Source organism: Dermochelys coriacea, chromosome 9, assembly GCF_009764565.3.
Source record: "Dermochelys coriacea isolate rDerCor1 chromosome 9, rDerCor1.pri.v4, whole genome shotgun sequence".
NCBI classification, from domain to species: domain Eukaryota; kingdom Metazoa; phylum Chordata; order Testudines; family Dermochelyidae; genus Dermochelys; species Dermochelys coriacea.
Window position 1 is genome coordinate 52,661,039 of NC_050076.1, and position 22,420 is coordinate 52,683,458.

The 22,420-nt window shown below is 40.3% G+C and overlaps 1 protein-coding gene across 1 annotated transcript; it reads left to right on the forward strand.

Moving 5' to 3' along the window:
- The first annotated feature begins 678 nt into the window (after positions 1–678).
- Positions 679–21,067, forward strand: CLDN18 (claudin 18). The gene is made up of 5 exons (XM_038417554.2): positions 679–1,264; positions 13,063–13,227; positions 16,116–16,224; positions 17,117–17,227; positions 18,503–21,067. The coding sequence occupies exons 1-5, from the start codon at positions 1,045–1,047 to the stop codon at positions 18,678–18,680; spliced, it is 783 nt and encodes a 260-aa protein (XP_038273482.1). The 5' UTR covers positions 679–1,044; the 3' UTR covers positions 18,681–21,067.
- Positions 21,068–22,420: the final 1,353 nt, after the last annotated feature.

Genomic DNA, 22,420 nt, shown 5'->3' on the forward strand with positions numbered 1-22,420 from the left:
CCTGCTCTTGCTGCCCTGTTATTGGGGTTGTTCCACAAGTGGTGGGGATGGCTAGGACATGCTTTGCTCTGCAGAATAGCCTCTTGGGGACTGTTGATGCCAGCATGAGTCAGAATAGCCCCAGTTCAGCTACTGCCTGACCTCAGTGCTGGGGATGATGGTTGAAAGATGGTTGAAACTCAATTGTGCTGTTCCTGTCAGGTGCACTGAGGACAGCTCTGGTGCCTGGGGTATCTAGTCCATTCTGTTTTGTTCTTATTAAAACTCCTTTAGTTTTTCATGGCTGTTCTGATAAGACTTTGGCTTTTTCCTCTTTTGGTGACAGACCTTTTGAAGAACTCAAGTAAAAAACATATGTCCTGATTCTCCACCACCTTTCACCTTGTATAGACATTGCACCTGTGCCAAGTGAATGTAGAGTGGGCATAAATTGCGACTACCAACCTGATTTGGGAGTGTCTTACTCCTGTTTTGGATAGGGGTAAATACTAACAGAAGGAGCAAAGCAGTGAGAATGAGACCCGTGTTGTATATGTAGACCTTTGGGGAATGCTGTGTTGGGAAGCACTGGCATGGTATGTTTACCCAAAAATGAGGAATTCATTTGTGTGTCTAGTTCTCCCTTGATCCCTCTTAACAGTAATGTGCCAACTACACAGAATAAGTGTAGCAGACTCCAGAGTACTTAGCTATGGGGAGAGGTGCAGGTGCATTCAGAAAGGTAATGCTCCTCATAACTTTGTTCAAAGCGGGTTGCCCTACACTTGACCAGCAGTGACTGCTTAGCTCTGGGATAACAAGTGCTTCTAAAGGACAAAAGCTCCTATCTCTTGCCTCACCAACGAAAAAACACACAACCCTACCCAGCGAGAGTGAAACTGGACTATCTTGCAAAAACACTTTGAGCAAATAAAGCTGCTGAACGGGCACCATCTGATAAGAGCAGCTGCGTTCCTGGTGGCTCAGTCAAGAGGACTTGAGTGTTCCCATAAAGTCTACCGCTTCATTAGAGCTAGCTCAGATCCTGGCCAGGGGGGAGATACCATGTCAACAACAATCTGCCAAGTGATGGGTTTTGTTGTCTCATCTTTGGGTTTTGCTGGGTGCATCGCAGCCACTGGACTAGACATGTGGAGCACACAGGATTTGTATGACAACCCAGTCACAGCCGTGTTCCAGTATCAGGGACTCTGGAGGAGCTGCGTGAGGCAGAGTTCAGGTTTCACAGAGTGCCGGCCTTATTTCACCATTCTTGGGCTACCAGGTAGGGGCAAAAAATGGACCCAGGTGAACCCCTGGAGTTTTCTTGAAGGATAAATATAATACAGTTTTCACTGAATAGCAGGAGCTGATATTTTAAAGTGCTTTGCAAGGGGGAAAATTATCTCCAAAATACTTAACACATGAATATAACAACACATGTATGTTGTGTTACCATAAATAATAATCTTACATGGCAAATATTACAGATTGATGCATATTTGTCTGGTACGTATATTATTGTCCTCAGCTAGAAGTAAATCAGCATAGCTCCATTGATGTTAATAGAGCTACACTGACTCAAATCAGCTGAGATATTGGCTCTTTGGATTTAAACACATATGAAATGGTGGATAAGAGCTGTTCAGTTATTTCTTTTAACTGTTCCAGTGTTATTGGCTGATCATATTGATAATTTCCAGCAAGAAACCAGTGGAAACATTTTCCCCCCAAAGGAAAAAGGATATCCTGAATTTTCTTGTTGAGAAAGCTGGCGCTGAACAGTGGGCATAGTGGAATTGGAATGCAAGAGGGTATTTTTACTTACCCTTTTTTGTACATGGAGTTTTACTGGAAGGTTGTGGTTGGCTGATTGTTTGTTTTTTATTTTGGTTTTGGTTCTTCAGTCAATTTTTTTTATTGGGACAAAATGGTCAAACTGATCTATGGCCTTTGAGGCTCCTCATCTAAAGCTAATTTGGTTGGTTAGGGACAGGTGTATGAAAGTTTCTGTTAAAATACAGCATAGTCCATATCCCATTGGATCATTTGGTTACTGTACTATTTACCCTGGGGCCTGATTTTCTACTACTGAGCCTCTTGTGTAATAATTTACACCCATGCAAAGTGAATGCAAATTTGGTGCAAAATCATTCTGATCCAGTAGCATTTTACCGTCACTTTGCCCAGGTGTAAATGGGAAAGGCAGTAAAGAACTCGGAGCAAGGTTGTGAGAGGGGTCAGTAGCAAACTCAGGAGTGTTGAAATCAGGGTACAATCCCTATTACCAAAACCATTTTGTAAACAAATATCCAGACATTTTACACTAGAGAAGTCACTTCTGCCTTTGAGCATTTGAGTAATTTACAAAGCACTAGCATGCACTGAGGCTGGATCAACATTAAAATTGATCGAAATTATCAGTATGATTCTCCATTACTTTATGCAGTCATTTATACCTGTGCAATGTGGAATAAAAAATTAATACTGTGTCACTGATTCAGTGGCATTTGACACCCATTTTTCCTTGCACAGGTGCAAATAACTGCCCAGGATGCAGAGCTGTGGCAAATCACGGCCTTTTGTGTGCATATTGACTTGTGTAAAGCAGAGAACAGATCCTAGTGTTTCTCACCTGTTCTGTCCATTTTGATGACTGACTTGATTCATCTCTGAGAAGTCACCAGAGACTGTACAGTTGAAGACAAACTTTTTTGCTTTGGTGTTTGTTGCTTAATAAAGTTCCGGGCATCTCCCTAAAGATATGATTTAATAAATACAACTGTGTTCACTCTGCATTATGACTGGTAGACAATGTATTATGTCAATTTTGAGAAAAAAGCATTTGAAGCTAGCTGTCCTGGAGTTGCTTTTATTTTAATAAATATCTCTAACAAAGCTGTACATGACTAATTATGGTTTAAGACAGCAATATATTTTGCCTTAGCAACAGTGATGATCAGGTTTGACTGCGGTGATTTATCATTGGTAAGAGCCAGTTCTTAATTAGATTACTCTTTAAGTAATGTAGTAAGTAGAGCCTGTCAGGAATTTTTTCATGAAACATTTTTTTTTGTAGGAAAAATGTCCATTCATTAAAATCAAAACTTTATGCAGGACGGGGTCAATTTTGACAAATTTCCTGTGTCTATATGTTTGAAACAAAAAGTTCTGTTTTTCAGTTTGAAATGACTTTTCATTTAGAAATTTAAACTAATTTATAGTAAAATAATAAACATAAATTTAAAAGGTTAAAATCAAAATGAACATTTGGAAATTAATAAAATTAAACATTTTCATTGACTTGATCTGCCTTTTTTGGGTTTTTGGTTTGTGAAAATTTTGAGATTTTTGACTTTTCATCCCAATTCAAGTTGAGAATCATTTTTCAAAATTTGAAAAATTTTTGCAGGATGGGAAACTTTTTTCCACCCATCTCTAGGAATAAGAAAATGTATTTAACAGTCACAGAAAGGTCATATTGCAAAAACAGAGGTTTGATCCGTATTATTCTCCATAGTGCATTGCTGAAATGTAAAGTTGGAATGACCTTGCTTAAAATTGTTTTTTTTTTAAAGATCTCAGAAATCATAGAACTTGAAGGGACCTCGAGAGGTCATCTAGTCCAGTCCCCTGCACTCAAGGCAGAACTAAGTATTATCTAGACCATCCCTGAAAGGTGTTTGTCCAACCTGCTCTTAAAAATCCCTAATGATATCCATATTCTGGTAATTTTAATTGGTAGTAGGGTTCCATTTTCATGTCTGTTCTGGTAAAAGGAATACAGATGATGTTGCTTTAGATCAAATTGTATCATTTTGTTCCACACAGTGTTTAGGCCCAGATCTTCAAAGGTATTTAGGCACCTAACTCCAATTGGTGCCTAAATATCTTTGAACATGTGGATCTTAATACATATTATTCATACCAACATTAAAAAATAAGTCTCTTTAATTTCTCTTTGGGTTGAAAAATACAATGATGAGCTGTGATGCGAATTATTACAAATCATCAAAGGCTGTTCAGCCAATAAGATTGTTTGACTGGCAGATCATTCTGAAACATCCATTTTATGGATAATTCCATTGCTCCCACCTGGGAAAGATGGGGGGATTTGTTATTTAATTTAAAAATATTTGAATGACTATTAAAAATCTGAGGTTAATTTATATCACTGGCTGGATTTTTCAAAGGGAGATATGTGCAATTGCGTGGATGTCTTTTTTGTACCTAACTTGTGTACACAACCCCCTGATGTGTGCATGCCAATGAAGTGTGCAAATGGTCACTTGTGCAGCTGACTGTCCATATGTATTCAAATACCAGGTCTGTACACACTTCAGGTCTCTGTGCAAGATAGGTGTATGTGCATTTCATGAGCGCAGCTTTAAAAATATGGCCACTAAGTGCTCTTAATGACAACTTTTGAATGTTTTATACTCTCAGTTTGGACAAGACTAGAACCCTCCCAACCCTTCTACCTTTTAAACAATTGTCCATTTAAAAGTAATTTTATTACAAAGATTTCTGATTGTTGCATACCTTCACCTAAAATTACAATGCTTCCTATCCCAAATGTTTTCACTTTACATTCCATCTTCAGGGTGAGTGATAGCACACGGACATTAATATGAATGGAATGTTATATCAGCTCAGATAACTTTTTCTGTTGTCTTCTGCCTGATGTGAATTTGCAGAAATCACAATATAGGGCCAGATACTGCTGTAAATCAGCATAGAATCATAGAACTGTAAGGGACCTCAAGAGGTCATCTAGTCCAGTCCCTGCACTCAAGGCAGGACTAAGTATTATCTAGACAATCCCTGACAGGTGTTTGTCCAACCTGCTCTTAAAAATCTCCAATAATGGAGAATGCACAACCTCTCTAGGCAATATATTCCAGTGCTTAACCACTCTGAGAGTTAGGAAGTTTTTCCTAATGTTCAACCTAAACCTCCCTTGCTGCAATTTAAACCCATTGCTTCTTGTCCTATCCTCAGAGATTAAGAAGAACAATGTTTCTCCCTCCTCCTTGTAACAACCTTTTATGTACTTGAAAACTGTTATCATGTCCCCTCCCAGTCTTCTCTTCTCCAGACTAAACAAACCCAGTGTTTTCAATCTTCCCTCATAGGTCATGTTTTCTAGACCTTTAATCATTTTTGTTGCTCTTCTCTGGACTTTCTCTGATTTGTCCACATCTTTCCTGAAATGTGGCACCCAGAACTGGACACAATACTCCAGCTGAGGTCTAATCAGCACAGAGTAGAACAGAAGAATTACCTCTCTTGTCTTGCTTACAATACTCCTGCTAATATATCCCAGAATGATGACTGCTTTTTTTGCAACAGCATTACATTGTTGACTCATATTTAACTTGTGATCCACTATGACCCCCAGATCCCTTTCTGCAGTACTCCTTCCTAGGCAGTCATTTCCCATTTTGTATGTATGCAACTGATTGTTCCTTCCTAAGTGGAATACTTTGCATTTGTCCTTATTGAATTTCATTCTATTTACTTCAGACCATTTCTCCAGTTTGTCCAAATCATTTTGAATTTTAATCCTATCCTCAAAAGCACTTGCAACCCCCGCTTGGTAACATCCACAAACTTTATAAGTGTACTCTCTATGCCATTATCTAAATCATTGATGAAGATATTGCACAGAACCGGACCTGGAACTGATCCCTGAGGGACCCCACTTGTTATGCCCTTCCAATATGACTGTGAACCACTGATAACTACCCTCTGGGAATGATTTTCCAACCAGTTATGCACCCACCTTATAGTAGCTCCATCTAGGTTGTATTTCCCTAGTTTGTTTATGAGGTCATGCAAGACAGTATCAAAAGCCTTACTAAAATCAAGATATACTACATGTACCGCTTCCCCCCTATCCATAAGGCTTGTTACCCTGTCAAAGAAAGCTGTCAGGTTGATTTGATACAATTTGTTCTTGACTAATCCATGCTGACTGTTATTTATCACCTTATTATTTTCTAGGTGTTTGCAAATTGATTGCTTAATTATTTGCTCCATTATCTTTCCAGGTACAGAAGTTAAGCTGATTGGTCTGCAATTCCCCAGGTTCTTGTTATTTTCCTTTTTATAGATGGGCACTATATTTGCCCTTTTCCAGTCTTCTCAAATGTCTCCCATCTTCCATGACTTTTCAAAGATAATTGCCAATGGCTCAGATATCTCCTCAGTTAGCTCCTTGAGTAATCTAGGATGCACTTCATCAGGCCCTGGTGATTTGAAGACATCTAGCTTGTCTAAGTAATTTTTGACTTGTTCTTTCCCTATTTTAGACTCTAATCCTACCTCATTTTCACTGTCATTCACTATGTTAGATGTCCAATCACCACCAACCTTCTTGGTGAAAACCGAAACAAAGACGTCATTAAGTATCTCTGCCATTTCCACATTTTCTGTTATTGTCTTCCCCCGTTCATTGAGTAACGGGCCTACTCTGTCCTTGGTCTTATTCTTGCTTCTAATGTATTTGTAAAATGTTTTCTTGTTTCTTTTTATGTCCCTAGCTTGTTTAATCTTGTTTTGTGCTTTGGCTTTTCTCATTTGGTCCCTACATACTTGTGTTATTTGTTTATATTCATCCTTTGTAATTTGACTGAGTTTCCACTTTTTGTGGGATTCTTTTTTGAGTTTTAGATCATTGAAGATCTCCTGGTTAAGCCAGGGTGGTCTCTTTCCATACTTCCTATCTTTCCTATGCAGTGGAATAGTTTGCTTTTGTGCCCTTAATAATGTCTCTTTGAAAAACTGCCAACTGTCTTCAGTTGTTTTTCCCCTTAGACTTACTTCCCATGGGATTTTACCTACCTGAGTTTGCTAAAGTCTGCCTTCTTGAAATCCATTGTCTTTATTGTGCTGTTCTCCCTCCTACCATTCCTTAGAATCATGAACTCTACCATTTCATGAAAAAAGAAAATGAGTATTTGTGGCACCTTAGAGACAAGCAAATTTATTTGAGCATAAGCTTTCGTGAGCTACAGCTCACTTCATCGGATGCATTCAGTAGAAAATACAGTGGGGAGATTTATATACATAGAGAACATGAAACAATGGGTGTTATCATACACACTGTAATGAGAGTGATCACTTAAGGTGAGCTATTACCAGCGGGAAAGCGGGGGTGGGGGAAGGAACCTTTTGTAGTGATAATCAAGGTGGGCCATTTCCAGCAGTTGACAAGAATGTCTGAGGAACAGTAGGGAGTGTGGGGGGCGGGAATAAACATGGGGAAATAGTTTTATTTTGTGTAATGACCCATCCATTCCCAGTCCCTATTCAAGCCTAAGTTAATTGTATCCAGTTTGCAAATTAATTCCAATTCAGCAGTCTCTTGTTGGAGTCTGTTTTTGAAGTTTTTTTGTTGAAGAATTGCAACTTTTAGGTCTGTAATCGAGAGATCAAAGAGATTGAAGTGTTCTCCAACTGGTTTTTGAATGTTATAATTCTTGACATCTGATTTGTGTCCATTTATTCTTTTACATAGAGACTGTCCAGTTTGACCAATGTACATGGCAGAGGGGCATTGCTGGCACATGATGGCATATATCACATTGGTAGATGTGCAGGTAAACGAGCCTCTGATAGTATGGCTGATGTGATTAGGCCCTATGATGGTGTCCCCAGAATAGATATGTGGACACAGTTGGCAACGGGCTTTGTTCAAAGATAGGTTCCTGGGTTAGTGGTTTTGTTGTGTGGTGTGTGGTTGCTGGTGAGTATTTGCTTCAGGTTGCGGGGCTGTCTGTAAGCAAGGACTGGCCCTTCTCCCAAGATCTGTGAGAGTGATGGGTCGTCCTTCAGGATAGGTTGTAGATCCTTGATGATGAGTTGGAGAGGTTTTAGTTGGGGGCTGAAGGTGATGGCTAGTGGCATTCTGTTATTTTCTTTGTTGGGCCTGTCCTGTAGTAGGTGACTTTTGGGTACTCTTCTGGCTCTGTCAATCTGTTTCTTCACTTCAGCAGGTGGGTACTGTAGTTGTAAGAATGCTTGATAGAGATCTTGTTGGTGTTTGTTTCTGTGTGAGGGGTTGGAGCAAATCTGGTTGTATCATAGAGCTTGTCTGTAGACAATGGATTGTGTGGTGTGGTCTGGATGAAAGCTAGAGGCACGTAGGTAGGAATAGCGGTCAGTAGGTTTCTGGTATAGGGTGGTGTTTATGTGACCATCACTTATTAGCACCATAGTGTCCAGGAAGTGGATCTCTTGTGTGGACTGGTCCAGGCTGAGGTTGATGGTGGGATGGAAATTGTTGAAATCCTGGTGGAATTCCTCAAGGGCTTCTTTTCCATGGATCCAGATGATGAAGATGTCATCAATGTAGCACAAGTAGGGTGGGGCATTAGGGGGTGAGAGCTGAGGAGGCATTGTTCTAAGTCTGCCATAAAAATGTTGGCATATTGTGGGGCCATGCGGGTACTAATAGCACCCAAATTGCCTTCCACTTTCAAATTCTCAATCAGTTCCTCCCTATTTGCCAAAATCAAATCTAGAACAGCCTCTCCCCAGTAGCTTTCTCCATTTTCCGAAATAAAAATGTGTCTCCAATACATTCCAAGAACTTGTTGGATAATCTGTGCCCTGCTGTGTTATTTTACCAACAGATGTCTGGGTAGTTCCATTCCGTAGCTCCATTGCAGTCACATAGATAATGGCCACTTTCAGTGGCAGTATGCTGATTTACACCAGCTGGGGATCTGGCCCATCACATGTTCTCTAACACACTCCATTTCCAAAGACAAGGGACTTGAGCCACAAAGAGGCTATAGGCTGAGCTGAGGAGGAAATGACAAGGGGAGTGGAGGAGCCTAAGCCCCACCCTTCAAAAGGATTTATGCCAGAGGGAGGTGAATGCAAGGACTACAGTTGTGCCTGGCCCCTATGTGGGATAGAAGAAAATGAGGTATCTTGTTGTCTCTCCCACACACCTTCCATACCTATGTGGGGTGGGATATAACTTAGTGCATAATAATTCATTTTTTCTTCTGTTGGCATGAACAATGTATTGGAAAAACTCATGACATGTCAGTCATCCCCTAGCAAAGCAATGTCCCCTCTTGCCTGGTCTTCTGCAGCTCAGCTACACAGGGACAGAGCTCTACTGCTGTTTTTAAAACAAAGGACTTACCACCTCAAGGGAGTCAATTCCTTAACTCAGGCCTCAATCCTCCAATCCATGCTGGACTTCACTCGGAGTTTTTTCTCCACAGTGACTGCAGGGTTGGGACTAAAGTGTTTTGAAACAGAGAGCGAGATCGATGGCTGTACTCTGGCTGCTTCACACCAGACCAGAGGCACAGAAAGCAACTGGAATGAACCAGCTTATCTGATCCAGAATGTGCTAGTGACGTCTGAGAATCAGAGCAACCTTCCTTTCATCTTATTTGCATCCAAATATTGTAATATTTTATAGGACATTTGTAGGAAGCACTGAGAGGAGAGCTTATCACTCCCTGAGAGGAAACCAGAACTATCGATTCTATTCAATAATGGCTTACTCACAGCTACGGAGTAATAATTTCACCGGTTGTCACTCAGCCAGCAGCACACGCCTTGCTTGGTGATATCAGTCTATTTGTGCTGTCACTGAAACCAAAGCGGTTGAAATGAAACTTCAGCCTTTGTAAAGAAAAATGAGTAAAGGGACATTGTAGTTTTCTTCTTGCTGCTTCCTCCTGTTCTGCACCAAATGTCTCATGAAAACCCTTCAGGGCTGATAACACTTATCCATCAGTCTCTTGATTTCTGATGAATAATAATGAAATCACACCTCTGTGCTGATGAGTGGGAGGCTGAAAATACCTGGTTTGTTAACACTTGTTATCAGCTGATAAGGACATACCTGATGATCAGAATGAGTCATAGCAATAATAACCGGGGATTGTCAATACAGCCCGGTCCCACTGAAAGCCATGGTTATTTCAGGTTGGGTCTCTCCATGCGTTCAGTGCTGCTTGTCATGTTCATCTGTAGGTGAGTTACTGCGCCAAGTTGACAAAGCTATTGGTTCTACCCAAACATGAGGTAACCCACCTAATGGCAGGGAGGTCTAATGTTCTTCTACATGGTTCCCTGACCACCTCCTCATTTAACATGGCTCAAGGGGGTTGGGCAAGGCTTGCAGAATTGCAAAGATTTCCCTTTCACTCCTGGCCAACTTGTTCTGCAGTGTAATTTTTCTAAGGTAGCTATGTCAGCTGTTCTGTGATTGTGGGACAAGAAGTTGTGCTGGTGGTATCAAATGTGAAAAGAATAATTGAAAAAAGCCTACCTCATAACTCTTAGAAACACTCTTTAAAAACATTCAAATCACCAGAGAATGGCACTGAAGAGAATGCTCTCTGTATTGTCGCTTCTCCTCTGTGCAATGCCACATAGTTCACTTCTGGCTCTTTTCCATATAGTACCTTCTCTCTCACGGTCAGCTCATATATGCCGTCAACCAATGACCATTCAGGTCAATAGGAGTCTTTACCACAGCCAGCACCAGCTAGTAGCAGCCCACAAGGAGCAACACATGACCTGGGAACATCCAGAACACAGTACCCTTCCAGCCACTCCCCCTTCCTTTACTAGGCTCACTCTGTATGCTGAGCCTAGGCTATGGAGTAGTGTAGAAGATGGCTATTCCAGCTCTGTGCCAGCTGTGAACACCTGCATACCAAGAGAATTCCCAGCTGATGAGATCAGACTGGAGACTCTCATCCTCTTGGTCTCATGAGTACCCTTGTTCTTGCAGAAACACAGGTATTCATACCCTTAACAGCATTGACGTAAATAGAACTCAGTCATTGGAATGTTCATGGAATGACAAAAAGAGGCCTTAATGTACCAAAATCAAATCACAAATGGTACTTTACAAACATATTTGTGACTGCATCCTCCTGTTATTTGACCATCTCTGTTACTCTGATACCTTCTCATCTCTCATGGGATCTTCAACAACTGGTATGAATACTGGCACAGACATTATTGCCAATAAATGTCTGCAGCCAAGTGTGAAATTGTGGATGAGGTGAAATAGATGCCATTTCATGAGAAAGACTTCTTGATATTCAAACACCTATACACCTTTTTTCTCTGCTAGAGAGAGAGGCAGCTTGAGGGATGTTAAGAGGTGTTGCTATAGATGAGTCACAATATGTTGGTTTACAGTTGGGAACCAACATACAGTAGCTTTGTATGAGAGCGTGTCAACTCTTCAATCTCCTTTTCGCAATTTGTTTGCTCAGTTGAAGCCTTATGTGAAAAAGGGTTGTTTGTGGGACTTCTCAGCATTGGCATAACTTTCTGCATAAATCACAAGCTGCTACTCTTTGCTCTGCACCACTCCACATGCTCACTTGCCATGAGCAACATCTGGTACCAACCAAATCTGCTTCTCTCATCACCAGCCAGTGAAATAAACATGGCACACCCCTCTGACTTACTGTAAGAAAACACCAAAGAGAATAAAGCCACGGTGAGGTAGCCATATTTCTTTTTATTGCATTTTTTAAAATTGCTATACCTGGTTAATCCTTAGTTTTGTCTCTGGATCTCCAAAAATGGAGCAAGTCTAATACCTGAAAAACAGTGGACCTCATTGTCTCCCATGCCCTGCACCTTGTGTTGCCATTCACACCCATGAAAAGTGAGTGTGAAATCCTACCTTCCTGATTTTAGTCATACTGTGCAGTAGCATGCACAGCTGTAAATAGAGACTCTAGATCAGTGGTGGGCAACCTGCAGCCCGCGGGCCGCACATGGCCCATCAGGGTAATCCGCTGGTGGGCCACCAGACAGTTTGTTTACATTTGCACAGCCACCCACAGCTTCCAGTGGCCGCAGTTCACTGTTCTTGGCCAATAGGAGCTGCAGGAAGTGGCATTTAAAATCTTAAAATCTGTCGGCCATGGGCTTCACCCATGCAAACCGTTCACAATCTGGCCCATGCTGTCTCACAATTTGTTTCAATTTCCAATTTGCACGTTTGAATTTAATTGAATATATAAAATAAAGTACCTTTCAAAACAAAAAATCATTTCAAAATGAAAAAATCACAGCTTTCTGTTCCCAAAATGTCCATTTTGACATTTTTGTAACTGTGTTCCTTTTTTTTTTTTGAAGTAAAATTTCACCAAAATCAATAAATTTTCATGAAAAATGTTAGTTTTGTCAAAAACCAGCCTTTTCTTATGGAAAACTGTTTTGAGAAAAAAAAATTTGTAACCGACTCTACTCACACCATCTGAAAAGGGGGAATCCTGTAAATGGCAAAAATAAAGATGCAGATTTGCAAAGGTATTTGGGTGCTCAAAGATGCTGACAGGGCCTTAACTGCATCATTGGTGTCTAAACACCAATATAAATTGGGCCCAAATTCCATTTAGAGCTAACTGGACCATTTGTGATGTATCTGTGGGCCAATCTCATTCTTCCCTTGCTTCTTACAGTGTGGGACAGGAAGCTCACTCCTATGTGGAAGAGCACCTAGAAGGTCAACATGCGAGGTTCAGAGTATGCTCAATGGGAATAGTTCATGGAGACATAGATTTAACATCTTTCCTCAAGAAATGCTACTCAGGAAATTATTGTTTCCCCTCACCCTAGAAAAATGCTTTCATCTTCACAAATATTTTTCTTGCAAATGTTCAGATTTTCCTTAAAAAGGTAAAAAACCCAAAGCTGAAAATATTTCAGCTTTTGGCAACTGAAAAGCTTCAAATTTAAAACCAAAAATGTTCAGGTTTTTGGGGGGCTAAAAACAAAACCAAAAAATGCTGGGTTTTGGTTTATCAATATCGAAAACCTAAAATGGCTTGACAAAAACAGAATTTTGGGGATGAAAATTTTCCTTTTTGTTGAAAAGCCCATGTGCCTGTGAAAAATCTTTTTTGATGGAAAATGTCCAAACAGCTCCATCAGCCTCATCAGCTCTTCTCTGAGAATTCATTTGGTTGGAAACAGCAATGCCTGCTGTGGGCCATGTTGGCTATCCCCAGCCGCAGACTGGACTACACCCCCATGTTATGTAGTCAAATATTTTTTTCCTTGCTTGTTTTGCAGCAATGTTCCAGGCTGTGAGAGCCCTAATGATCGTGGGCATTGTCCTGGGTGCCATTGGCCTCCTTGTGTCCATTTTCGCCCTGAAATGCATTCGAATTGGCAATATGGAGGACTCTGCAAAAGCCAACATGACTCTGACCTCTGGCATCATGTTTATTGTGGCTGGTAAGTCATTGTGCTCTACACAATTTCTTCTATTATGTGCAAAGCTCATCCAGCAGCTGAATTTAAAATTGAGGAAGTCTTTGTAAAACAAAAAAGCATAAGGACAAATACAGTCAAGATGTACAGGGAAGAAATGTTTCAGAATTGCAAACTGCAGTGCTACCAACTCTGACAATATTTCTGGTGTTTTTATTAAGGCCTCAGCTCCCAGAGTCATATAAATATATGAGAACCTCAGTTTTCATTTAATAAAAACATAAGTTTCTAGCTTTCATGGAAATGGAAAACAGCACGAAAACGTGAACCCTAAAAGCTCAAAAACCAGACAACAAATAAAAAGATCCCAGAAATTATTATTTTTAAAATGTCATTATTTTTAAGACAGTTTCATGATTTTTGAATACTTGGGATTAAGAATAAAATCTTTAAAAAAATTAAAATTTTAAAATTTTAAATTTAAAAAAAAAAATTTTGCGAATACAGACTAACACGGCTGCTACTCTGAAATAAAATCTAGTCATTCTTGTCTTCCTCATGTGGGCAATCCCAGAGCTTCTAATAACGTGACTTACATCAATAAATAAGCAGAATTTACCCCTGTATTTGCACTAAGCAACCAACCCTGAAAGTGGTGATGCCTAAGGGAATTCCTTCATCACAGATTTACCCACAATCCGTTGCAGGTGAGTAAAGAAACTGAGTCCGTATTCTCACTGAAGCATCACTCTGGAATGTATCAGCAGGATTAATTCACAGTAGCAGCCGTGTGAGTCTGTATTCACAAAAAAAGAAAAGGAGTACTTGTGGCACCTTAGAGACTAAGAAATTTATTTGAGCCTAAGCTTTCGTGAGCTACAGCTCACTTCATCGGATGTTGTAAGCAAGACATGAGAAGTAATTCTTCACTTCACTCTGTGCTGATAAGGTCTCAGCTGTAGACCTGTGTCCAGTTCTGAGTGCCACATTTCAGGAAAGATGTGGACAAATTGGAGAAACTCCAGAGAGGAGCAACAAAAATGATTAAAGGTCTAGAAAACATGACCTATGAGGGAAGATTAAAAAAACTGGATTTGTTTAGTCTGGAGAAGAGAAGACTGAGAGGGGACATGATAATAGTTTTCAAGTACATAAAAGGTTGTCACAAGGAGGAGGGAGAAATTGTTTTTCTTTAACTTCTGAGGATAGGACAAGAAGCAATGGGCTTAAATTGCAAGGGCAATTTAGGTTGGACATTAGGAAAAACTTCCTAATTGTCAGGGTAGTTAAGCACTGGAAAAATAGCCGGGAAGGTTGTGAAATCTCCGTTACTGGAGGTTTTTATGAATAGGTCAGACAAAAACCTGTCACGAATGGTCTAGTTATTCCTTAGTTCTGCCTTGAATGTAGGGGACGGGACTAGATGACCTATTGAGGTCCCTTCCAGGCCTACACTTCTATCATTCTATGAAGGCCTGATTTCTGCAATGCTTACACAGGTTGAGCACTTACTCAGGCAGGTTGTCCCAGTGACCTCAAACAATACAGTTCAATATACACGGTATAATATACACTGTTTGGATGAAAGAAAGGGCTTCAAAAATGTGGGTTCATTTTTGCATTAAAAACACATATAATTTTATCCACTGACTTCACAGGGAGCAGAGTTAGGCCAACAATGAAAGGTTGTGTAAGTCCCACCCATATATTCTACATTTGTGAAATCACTGAAAGACAATGAATAGAAGATATTATCTACCTAAAATACAGGCAAGAGCTCAGCTACCATGTGGCATATTAGAGCTGGAGAGCAAAGTCAAAAGGAAGAATAGTTCAATGGTTAGATCTAGCCTAGCCTTCAGAAGACCTGGCTTTGATTCCTTGCTGTGCTATAGACTTGTTGTGTGACCTCAAGTAACTCTCTGTAAAATGGGGATTATTGCACTTCCAAAGTCACCCAGGCTCTGGGAGGATAAATGCATTAAAGACTGTGACATGTGCAGATACTAGAATAATGGGAGTGATTTGATTCCTAAGATGGAAACACCACTGATTTCTGTGGTTCTGGCTCCTCAAGCTCTCCCACTCATGCCATCAATGAAGTCCTACTTGCATTTTTATTTGGCTATTAAAACCCATTTGATTTCCACAGCCCCCAAATTTTCAGTTGTCAGCATGCTGCAAATAGAGGGTCTTATAGGCGAGCCAGAGGCCCTGGCAGCTGGATAAAGGATAGGTGGGGCTTCTGGAAGGTATCACAGTCAGTGTTGCTGGTTGGCAAGCAGGGGACTTTTGAGGACTTTGGTAATGTGATAGGTTCGAGTCTTTTCCTTCCTGCTTTGGGGTAGGGATATCTGTGACTTCAGATTTGCAAGAGGGATGTTTGGATTCCTCATTCCCATCCTCAGAAAACTTTCATAGCTTCTATTTGCACCCTTTCCCAATATGCCAATGGTTGTGAAATGATTTTTTTCCCCATGAAAATTTTAGATGACAATGGAAATTCTTTCTTTGAAGTTTTTCATTGAAAAACCAAAATTTCAAAAACGGGGGGGAATGGTGGTTTTTAGCAATCAGGATTTACATGTCTCAAAATGGTTTTCCGTTGAGAAAAGGTTGAACTGAAAAAATTTACCAGCTCTACTAGAGAAGGTTTTTTTGGGTGGGGGAAAGGGAGGGCCAGGTTGTAATGAATGCTTTGATTCTGGAGCACTCCATTATGGAGCAATTTACATGGAAACCTGACAATTCTTAGTCTCAATGCTTCTGCCATTGTATAACTTGTGCAAAATGAGTGCAATCGGAATGGAGGGTAACACTTTACTCCCATTTTTTCAGAGATCTGAATGACTCCCTAACATATAAGGCAGTGGGGAATCTTGCTCCCAGTCCCATATTATCTCTGTTCCCAGGTCTATGTGCTATTGCTGGAGTGTCCGTATTTGCCAACATGCTGGTCACAAACTTCTGGATGTCAACAGCCAATATGTACCAAGGATCGATGCAGACAATCCAGACAAGGTAATCTTCTCCTCTTGTGAAGAGCAGTCAATGGGAGACCAGTATAGCTCGGGAGAAGAATGTTAGCATTGGCATGCAGTAGCCATGGCTGCCCCAGAATCAACAAGCATGTAGTGATGGCATCTACTCTGTGTTTGCAGATCAGTTCTGATGCTATGGCTAGATGAATTTATCAGGCCAGATCTTTAGCTGTGATGAGTGCACAGTGTAGTTTAACTATCCTTGGGATCTACTCTATCCAAAGCCAGTTCCCCAAGCACATACTCAGCCTGCTGTAACTTGTACCAGCTGCTAATGGTCCCCAGAGGCTATTACAGCAGCTGAGGACAGGGCTGCCCAGTAATGTAATTTTTCGAGTACGTCTGCAGGGAAGGGGGCGTGCGTGATATAGAAGTAACTATAGTGGTGATACGCTAGTTGATTATTCTCCTGCTTGGGGTGAGATTGGGGAGACTGGGGAGGTCCTCCTATGACTGGTTAATCCCGCTTTAAGATCTGATCCAAAGCCTAGTATAGTTAATGGTAGTCTGTCAATTTCCTTCAGTGGGCACTTTGATGGTTGAAATGAATAAACAAGCAACACAAACAATGTAGTTGAGAGATGTCCATGCTCACCTATCCAAACTGGAGGAGTAGGGAGAACACATGCGTCCACTCTACAACATGGATGACACTTGTGCGGCTGGGGTGGGATATAGTCACTCTCATTCCTGTTGGGACAGAGGGAAATCTGAAGATAAAAACTAAGAAAGACCTCTGCTAAGAGACGTGGTAGAAGAGACTTCGTGTTCCAGGAGGGAATTCTGTATCTTAAACACACTTCAAAACAAATTGCATGGGGAGTTCCTGCACCCCCACAGCATTACAGGCCCTTTGTCTTTTTATTTTGTAGGTATACCTTTGGTTCAGCCTTATTTGTTGGCTGGGTTGCTGGGGGCTTGTCCCTGATAGGAGGCATTATGATGTGCATTGCTTGCAGGGGACTGGTACCAGAAGAAACCAAGTAAGTCCCAATGCTTCTAAGTTGGAAGCTTTGCTGGTAATGAAATAGTGTTTGATCGTGCATTAGGAAGTGATGGACAGTCTTCTGCGGGGTTCATTATTTTATGGCACATCACAGATCTCTAGCTTAGATTACCCTGGCAAGTACTGGATGTGCAAAATGTATATAGCCCATGGACCAGATGCGCAGTAGCTGCAATCATATAGCACATCCAGTTTACAAAGGATATAATTATTAGAGCTTGGCAATTTTTTTTCAGAGCATAGTAATTTGACTGAAAAATGCATTTTGGGGAGCAAACTATATGCAAATTCAAGCTGAATTTTGGCATAGTTTGGCCAAAAAATGATTTAAAAAAATTAAAATATTTCTTTCTGATTTTTTGTTTTGAAACTTTTTGTTTCATTTTGAAATTTGGTCACTTTAAAAAAAAAACAAAAACAAACAAACAGTGAAAAACAGCCAAAAAGAACCAAAATGAAAAACCAAGAAGCATTCATAATGGATTCACAAAAAATTAATTTTCTCAAATTTTTCAATACGATGAAACATCTAGAAAAAAATTGGCTTGGATTTGAATTCAATCAAATTGGTGGGAGGCGGGGGAAGGGATTTTTCATTTTGGCCCTGGAACTCAAAACCAATTATTTGCTCAGCTGTAATCATGATGTCTGTGGGCCCCATGAAAACACAGTATACTTACTTGTATAGTGTTGTTTACTTACATGAGTCACATGATATTGTTTCTCTTCCATGACTGGGTGATATATATATATATATCAACAAGGTATGAATTGCAATTTTTACAATCAAACATACAATTCAAAATGTGCACTATGACTATGTTGGTTAGCTAACTTTGTTTTATAAATTACAGCATGAGTTGCAAATTGTGTAATTTGTCATAGAACCTCTGAAGCCAAAGAGCTAGGACAATTTACACCAGATGCAAATCTGCCCCTGTATGTTTCATTGTTACATTTTCAATCTGCAATTCAAACAATCTGCAGGCCAGGAATTATTCGTGGAAGAAACTGGTGAAGCATTTCAAATAACAAATTTAAAGGAGAGAATTTTGCAATCTGTTTGTGGACATTTGGCCCTCATCTTAATCAGGGCCTCCAAGTATTATTATCATACAAATAATAGGAATTAATATAATGGTTAATCAGTTGCATTAAATCCAGGAACTCATGGGAATAAAGTTCACAGCGGAGTGGATATTGGAGGTTGTCACAGAGTCTGCATTGCTGACATATTTTATTTCTCTTTCAGTTACAAGGCAGTGTCCTACAATGCATCAGGACGGAATATCTCCTACAAGACTGCGCCATATAAGGCTGGTACTGGCTATGAATCTGAAGCCAAAAGTAAAAAAGTCCCAGCATACAATGACATTGCTCGTAGCGATGACGGGAAACACTCATACCCTTCAAAATATGACTATGTCTAGAAGTGCTTCAGGGGTCAAAGATACACTATTGTTTTATAACACTTTGCAATCCAAAAACAAACCAAAAAGAGTGCTTAAACAAGAGGCACATAGGTTCACTCTTTCTTATTTTGTTTGGTTTACGGTGGTGAGGTGTAGGGCATTTTCATTGGTTGTTAATGTGACCTTGATTTGACTTTGTACTGGTGTCCCCAGTATGACGAGGTCCATAAAAAAAGCAGTGTGTGTTCTTCTAGTTGTTCTCATCCTTAAAAGAGATGGCTAGTATTTCAAATACAGCTTATGAAAGCCAAAAGCATGGTTCTTCCATGCACCGTTTTCTTTCTTTTAATTGATTTACATTTCTATTTAATAACAGGACATAGCTGGAGTTTGCAACCCATGTAAATCAATCACGATCACATTTGTGTTTGTGTCTAAAAACTAAATAGCACTGAGAGCAGGCATGATAGGCCTTTGCAAGTCAGGTTGCTAAACCCAAATGTCTGTGCTGACTAGTAACAAAAGGCAATTGTCTCCAGAAATGCTGGTGGCTGATCTTAATTACAGAGTGTATGTAAAAACAGCACCACACCACTACATCCCCCACCTCCTCATTCAATTTCACTCAAGGTATAGAGAGTTGTCTCTTGTTTTTTTCAGATCCTGGAGACCTTAACGTAATCTCTAGTTATAGTCAGAGAAAGCGACAATGCTTTGCTTAAATGATAGTGTATCTTTGCCCTAGCTTTGTAACCCAGCCCTGCCACAGCAGGTTAAAGAGATGAAAAATCATTGCCTGTTGTGTTATAGGCTGTGTGCTTTAATGAAATTCCAGTGGCCTTTCTTTAAGCATAGTGAGCATAGATAGGCAGATCCCACATTTGTGCTTGGTCATCACTTGTACCCAGACACTTCCTTCCCTGGTACTGTAATGTATTATATGAATCTGATTTGGTGTGATATTTAATTTGATTTACCTTACTTAGACATTAGATGTAACCTGTGACACCAAAGTGTATTTATTTCCTCTGATCCCATCAGGGAATATACATAATCCATTGTTATTCGTAGGCATGGTATTTTCTGTGAGAGCTGAGAACCTTTGTGCACAGCTGGTATTCCTGCAGATGTCATCTTTAATGAAGCCAGAGAAATTTCTCATTTAGAATTAATTAGAGTTACATCTGGAGCAGGAATCCCATGGAGCATTAGATGTGTAACTCTCTTCACTGACATTAGGGCTTCCTTGTATTAATTCTTCCCATACTGATTTAAATATTAACCCACTAAAGGGTCACTATCCTCTTCTCAGTGGTCAATTTGACAATACAATCTGCTTGAGTCCTCAGAACCAAGAGCACAAAAATGGGACCTGGCTCAGTCCAGAGAATGGGAAGCATCATCTGTCACCTGAGCAAGTCTGACTCAAGGGGTATCTTTGATGGGTCTCTGAACAGTGACTCGTTGGCAGACTAAGGATCCTTTTCAAAAGGGGCTTTGATGGTTTAAAGGGATAAGCAAAAGAGGGATCCTAGAATCCCTTCCCTCCCAAGGAGCCATTTTGATAGCTAGCTGTGATGGGATTTTGCTCTCGTTCTTAGTAACAGTCTGAGTTCTCTGTATCCACTAGCTTGTGAACTCAACTGAAATGGAACAGAAATGAAGGCAGAAGATTTCCCCAACAATTTGATCCTTTTAATGTCTGGAGGTATTGACAGTGTCACCTTTCAACACACACTGGTTGTGTGTCTATTAAACTCCTAAGCACAGTGTATCATGAATCTTCGTACTCACACTGCGTGCAGTCCACACACACACGTCCACATGGCCCATCACAAGACTGAAGCCCTGCAGTGATGGGTCCCCAGGTGGAGTGGCTATGCATTCCAGGTGTATCTCCACACTAGCTCCAAATAGGAGAGTGTGTAAAGGGAGTTTGGAGGTGGGTCGGGGTGGAGCAACAGCAGCACAGAGGCTGTGGTAAAGCCACAAGGCTCAGCGGAGATGAACTGCATCCCCTAACCCTAAACAAAGCCTTATTGTCCTGTGTTGGGGTGGGAGTATGTGAATGTCACCAATTAAGTACAAAGAATGCTCACTTCCTTAAACCCAGAGCCACAGAAGGTATAAATCTGCATAGGAATATTGTATTCAATGGAGATATGTTGATTTTACACCACTGGAGGACTGGGATAATTATTTTTATAGGCCCATTTAGTTACATGGCACTAAGATGTTTGCTTTTTTTTTTTTAACTAATATGTTTGTTACTTTGAAGACTAGATTTTCATACAGCTCTGATACATACTTTGCTTTTGTGTCTGTGTTTTGCATGCTGGAAATATTGTGCTCCATTATGTTTTTGTTACTTGAATATTAAATAAAGTGACTTTAAGTTCAAAAAATGTTAGTTGATTTATTTGGCTTTTGTTTTGTCATTCCCTGAAGCTAGGTAAACAGTAGACATTAATTTTCCTGCATTACTAGATTCATTCCGGCTTTAGACTCCTCAAGCTCTGAGGGATATGATCTGCAAAAGAGGGGAAAATGGGTCTTGTTTTTTTGCTTCTTCTGGTGTACAAAGAAGAACTAGAAGGGGTTTTGTTGTTGGGTTTTCAAAGTTTCTTTCCTGCCTGTTATCACATTGGAAATTCAGTTTTATATGTAGGGTTGCTTTGAGGTCCAATAATATGTTCTCCAAAATGTGCTCCATACAGAACACTGAATATGGATCTGGAATGATAAATCAGGAATCTACACCTGAGCTTTCAAGAGTTAAGTGAATCAGAGCATCAGATCCAATGACCCCATTTTGCCCAACAAACTCAAAGAACTCTCATATTACTTTTGCAAGATCTATTGCTGCCTTTTACCAGGAAATCTAGCCATGCTCTTATTAAAAAGCAAATAAGTCACATATTAGCAGATGGCTGCTTTTACTGTGTAAACACAGAGAACCTGCAACGGCAAAGCACAAGAAAGATTTCTTCTTATAACGGAGTTTCAGATGGCTGCTAGTTTTCACCACGAGTCTGGTTCACATGCTCATTATGTGAAAGAGCAAAAAGTATTTTGGGTTTGCTTGTCATTTCCTGCTGGGCAGCTAAAGAGTCTAATCCCATACAATTGGAAAGCACAACCTGATCTCCAAGAGATAGGGTGGATCTTTCAGCCAGTTGTACTGTTACTGACATGATTCATCATCATATGAATATGAGAAACAACCTAGCTCAGACTTCATTTACCTTTAATGAACTGTTAAAAATATATTTTGGGACACTAATAGAAAATCCAACAGAGATGCTACTGTAACCCACCTGTGAGTATATGTTATGGGCTCCTCTGTGCCCGATCTGCAGAGGATATGCATCTATTACAGCCCAAACTAGCAATTGCTGACTCTTTATCTTTACCTACAACAGCTCATGTTTTTATCTGTGAAGGTTCCCAGTTCAGTCCCTAGTGTGTCCATCAAGATGGCAGCAGTCACTTTATCACAATGCCACAGGGTTGTTTTAGCACTGCAAACCAATGGATTTAGCCCGGCATAGAACTGAAGTAACATAGTGGTGAATTAAGCCTCCAGTTTCCAAGCCACACCAAATCAAAAGTTGGAAAAAAACCAATGACCAGCTGACTGTGAACAATTCCTGAATCACAGAAAACATAAGTCCTGATACTGCAACTCCTTATGCACGGGTTTAACCAAACCCATGTGAATAGGGCCATTGAACTCAGTGAGTCTACTTGCAGCTGTA

Coding starts and splice junctions, on each gene's coding strand:
- CLDN18 (XM_038417554.2), top strand. CDS start 1,045: ATGTCAACAACAATCTGCCAAGTGATGGGTTTTGTTGTCTCATCTTTG. Junction 16,225..17,116: donor ATGCAGACAATCCAGACAAG/GTAATCTTCTCC, acceptor TTTATTTTGTAG/GTATACCTTTGGTTCAGCCT. Junction 17,228..18,502: donor CTGGTACCAGAAGAAACCAA/GTAAGTCCCAAT, acceptor TTTCTCTTTCAG/TTACAAGGCAGTGTCCTACA.